This window comes from Echinops telfairi, unplaced genomic scaffold (genome assembly GCF_000313985.2).
Source record: "Echinops telfairi isolate 266 unplaced genomic scaffold, ASM31398v2 ScPeMD7_4225;HRSCAF=4972, whole genome shotgun sequence".
NCBI lineage: Eukaryota > Metazoa > Chordata > Mammalia > Afrosoricida > Tenrecidae > Echinops > Echinops telfairi.
The window spans coordinates 15,379,470-15,384,048 of NW_022108124.1; the positions used below are offsets into that span (position 1 = coordinate 15,379,470).

The 4,579-nt window shown below is 43.6% G+C and overlaps 1 protein-coding gene across 2 annotated transcripts in view; it reads left to right on the forward strand.

The window, feature by feature from the left end:
• The window catches only part of CTNNB1 (catenin beta 1), a 15,880-nt gene extending 13,536 nt beyond the window's left edge, over window positions 1–2,344 (forward strand). The window contains exons 13-15 of one of the 2 annotated variants that reach the window (XM_004708557.3): window positions 127–187; window positions 1,047–1,267; window positions 1,731–2,344. In XM_004708557.3, the coding sequence (XP_004708614.1) occupies window positions 127–187; window positions 1,047–1,255 (270 nt within the window). In that variant the 3' untranslated portion in view covers window positions 1,256–1,267; window positions 1,731–2,344. Of the gene's footprint in view, window positions 1–126; window positions 188–1,046 lie in introns of both variants that reach the window. The other variant, XM_004708556.3, reaches the window with a different exon arrangement.
• The last annotated feature ends 2,235 nt before the right edge of the window (window positions 2,345–4,579 follow it).

Below are 4,579 nucleotides of genomic sequence, written 5' to 3' on the forward strand. Positions count from 1 at the left end.
CGGGTAGCTGTGGCATGTCTACCACCTGGTGTGCCCCACAGGCACTTAATCAGTACATCTTAAGAAAATACTTGAGACAAAAATTGAGGATTTTCATTGTTTCCACCCTGTCCCTTATTGCTCTAGACTGCTGATCTTGGACTTGATATCGGTGCCCAGGGAGAACCTCTTGGATATCGCCAGGATGGTATGTGTTGTACATTTCTCTGTTAGCTCTAGCCCGTGCTAAGGTTTCAAAAGTGTACAGAACAGCTGGCTTGCTCCACAGGAAAACTAGAAGCTGCAATTAAAAGCCTGTTCTTGAATTCCAGTGACGGTATCTTCAGTGCAGCATAGAAGTGCAGAGCCGCACACTGAGCAGCAGCAGGGTCACACCAACAACAACTGGCTGCTGCTGGACCTTTGCACATAGTTCAGCACGTAGACTTAGGGTACGAGTTGGCCTGTTAACCCGTCAGAAAGATGAGGTTTCTGTTGCCATGAAAATTTGCGACGTCAACACTCCTCTGTCTTATAGATAGGGTTGTTGTGAGTCGGTAATGACTCACTGGCAGTGAGATTATTAAGAGTTTTCTGAGAACTTAGTTCAGACCTGAGTTGGTAGAAATGGAGGATGAAATAGACCATTAAGAGCTAATACTTCATTTAAATTTTATCATCTGCTTTGCCTGATTCGTAAACTACTTGAAGCTCATAAGCTTGTTACTTTGCTTAATGGACCAAGGTCCACCCTTTAAGATGAAACTGACTAAGGTTTCACTTGAAGCAGTGTCTTGAATATTCTGGCCACTTCTGAGTGGGTGTCTCCTGGAGCTCTTCTTTATTGCCTGGATCTCAGGCACATGGCAGGTGTGTGGAGGGCTCCACCTCTTCGCTGTCTGCCAGAGTAAATGCAGATCGTTCAGTAGACCGATGACGTGACCAGAACATGCTCAGACTGGAGGCGAGAAAACAGTACTTGCTATATTCTGACAAATGTGCTGCCCGGGTGTACCCCCAACTCCCTGTTAACAACCCGGGTTTCTTTCTCACCCTGACCTTTCTAGATCCCAGCTACCGTTCTTTCCACTCCGGTGGATATGGCCAGGATGCCTTGGGTATGGACCCTATGATGGAGCATGAAATGGGTGGCCACCACCCTGGTGCTGACTATCCAGTTGATGGGCTGCCAGATCTGGGGCATGCCCAAGACCTCATGGATGGGCTGCCTCCAGGTGACAGCAATCAGTTGGCCTGGTTTGATACTGACCTGTAAATCCTCCTTTAGGTAAGAAGTTAAAAAGCCAGTTTGGGTAAAATACTTTTACTCTGCCTGCAGAACTTGAGAAAGACTTGGCTGGTAGGGTAGGAGTGGTTTAGGCCTATTTGTAAATCTACCACAAACAGATAATGTGCTTTGACGGGAGATGTCTTGGAACATTGGATTGTTCTCAGATTTCTTGTTGTTAAAAAAATGGTCATGTGTGAGAGTTATTAACTTTAATGTTTTTTGCCACAGCTTTTTCAACTTAATACTCAAATGAGTAACATTCGCTGTTTTAAACATTAATAGCAGCCTTTCTCTTTATACAGCTGTATTGTCTGAACTTGCATTGTGATTGGCCTGTAGAGTTGCTGAGAGGGCTCGAGGGGTGGGCTGGTATCTCAGAAAGTGCCTGACACACTAACAAGCGGAGTTTCCTATGGGAACAATCGAAGTAAACTCTCTGTTCTGGTCCTTTTTGGTCGAGGAGTTACAGTACAAATGGATTTGGGGAGTGACTCAAGAAGTGAAGAATGCGCACGAATGGATCACAAGATGGAATTGATCAAACCCTAGCCTTGCTTGTTTAAAAATAACGGAGAAATCTTTTTTTTTAACTATCTAATGGTACTGACTTTGCTTGCTTTGAAGTAGCTTTTTAATTTCCCTTTTAAAATTTTTTTTGCAGTAACTGTTAGTTTTTTAAGTCTCTTGTAGTGTTAAGTTATAGTGAATACTGCTACAGCAATTTCTAATTTTTAAGAATTGATTAATGGTGTAGAACACTAATTCATAATCACTAATTGTAATCGGAATAAAGTGTAACATTGTGTAGCTTTTTTTTGTATAAAATAGACAAATAGAAATGGTCCAATTAGTTTCCTTTTTAATATGCTTAAAATAAGCAGGTGGATCTATTTCATGTTTTTGATCAAAACCTTTTTTTGGGATACGTATGGGTAGGAGTCAGTCAGGTGTTATTTGGAACCTTGGTTTGGACAGTCGCCTTTTATCCCAAAGTTGTTGTACCCTGCTGTGATACAATTCTTCAGAGAAAATGCGGTGATAAAAATGGTTCAGAATTAAACTTTTCATTCATTCGATTGTGTCACTTTTTTCGTTGTCAATTTGGTGTCAAATTTACTCTTCAAGTTCATCTTGAGGAAAATGATAAGGAGGTCTGACCCTTCCAGATAATTATTTGCCTTAGGTTAGAAATGCACCCGTAGATGTCCGGGACTTGACCGTTGACTGATTCGGGTTTGTGTGAGGAGAGACGTCAGCATCTCCGACTGCAGATGGCGAGCTTCTCGGACTTGAGAGTCTCCATGAGTCCTCGGTGAGAGACTCAGCAGTGCTTCCCTGGGCCTGCTCTCGAAGGCCATTATTTTGCTCAAGTGACCAAAGGTCACCTCAGCTCAAAGGCATGTGGGTACTAGGCTCTGGGCAACAGAAATAAAACTGCCAAATAGGCATAACTCCCACACAAAGCCCCCCTGTAATAAAGGTTTGTACCATTTACAACAAATTAAGTACTTGCAGTTTGTTAAACCACGTATTTGTACACACACGACTCACTTAGGGGAATGCCTTCAACTTCACTTTGAACTGATCGTTCAAATGGGCACTTAACCCTATGTTATTTGAACTAACGTGGTAGGTCTGACAAGCTTAATTTGTCTCTTAGGCAGATGCAGTAGACCTGTTAAGACTTGTGGTTGGGTTTTTAAGGATGAAGGTGTTTAGAGAGAAACACCTAATAAACATCTAATAAAAATATAGCATCTGTTGGATAAACTGGTATTCAGCTTTCTGTTGAAAATTCACTTCATTTGGGAGGCACCTTTTGTGATGGCTTTCTGCTTCACGTCTTTTAACTGGTTTACAATGAATCTGATTAGAGAAGCCTCCGCAGCTACTGGCATGGGCAGTCTCCGTTTGTGCTTCTAGTACAGGGCAGTGGGTAAGGTTAACACCGTGAGGCTTTTTAGTGAATTAAATTTTTAACATGGGGAACAGCAGGGTATTTTTTTTTAAAGGATATTTCATTTAAGTACCTCTTTTAAACCATGAAACATTATCAGAGCTTTGTCCAAAATACAACATTCCACTTAAAGGCTTAATGTGAAAGTTAATCCGATTCAGCAACGGGGATTCTGAAACCTGTTTGGAAGTACAAAAGGCCAGCACACTTGTGAAGGAGAAGACAGGCTTGCTGTACCAGGTGTCAGACTTACGTGTTAAGTTAGATCCTGCTGACACTTCATGGCAATGTCCACGAGATGGACGCAGGCAGCGCTACACGTTCAAGGGTAGCCGTGTAAATCAGTGGGGAGAAGGGAGGCGGGCTCTTGTCAGAAAAGGCTCAACAGCTGGGTGGGCGGGCGGTCATCTGGGAAAAATTGAAATTGGGCTCAGTGGATGCCATGTGTAAAAGTGATTCTAAGTAAAAGGCAATGAAGAAACAACAAGCAAACTGACTGCCATCGACGTGATTCCCACTCCTGATGATTCTAGAGGCTGGGATGTCTGTCGATCGTTCCAGGAGCGGAAAGCCTTGGTTGTCCTGAGATGGGGTGGTGGGTTTGAGCTGCTTATCACCCACTATACCCCACCAGGGCTCCTGAAGAAAAACGTGTTACAAAAATGAGAATACCACAAACTCAAAAGATCATCCAAAAAGGGAACACATAAATCTGTGAAGTGCTCCTGTAAAACTGAAGCAGCTTCTAAATGGATCATACGCATGGATTACAGATATCCAAGAAATACTAAATGGTGCTGGGTTAATACCAAGTGAGTCATTCATTGTACACCTATCAGGTTAGCAACAATTAAAAATTGCAATGACTTCAAAGGAGACATAGGTGTTCTTGCAGTGGGGCAACTGCACACCCCGCTCGCTGCCAGCCCCACAGGGGCCTCAGCAGCGTGGACAATGGGGCACAGCATGTAGAGGGGAAACTAGTGCAGAAACATTCATGAACAGAGCAAAAAAGCCTCGGGCGTTATGGCAGCTTGGTGGGGCATCAAGTAATAGTCCACCTGATACCCAAGCTTGATATTCCTACAAGAGAGTAATCCCAGGTTGCAGTGCAGACCGACAGCTTCATACCACTCAATGGGTGTATCTCACTGAACATAGGCAACTCACACATACCGGAGGGCTTTGTCCATCTCACTGATTCATGGCGGGGGGCACCAATGCTGCCCATGTCTAAAGTTACCTGTAATGAGAAACACTGAGCCGTGAGGAATCATTCCCAATTCCAACAAGTGATAGAGGAGGGAGGGCACCGCTCAAATACAGTGCTACGTGTCTGGCCAGGAGGGCCT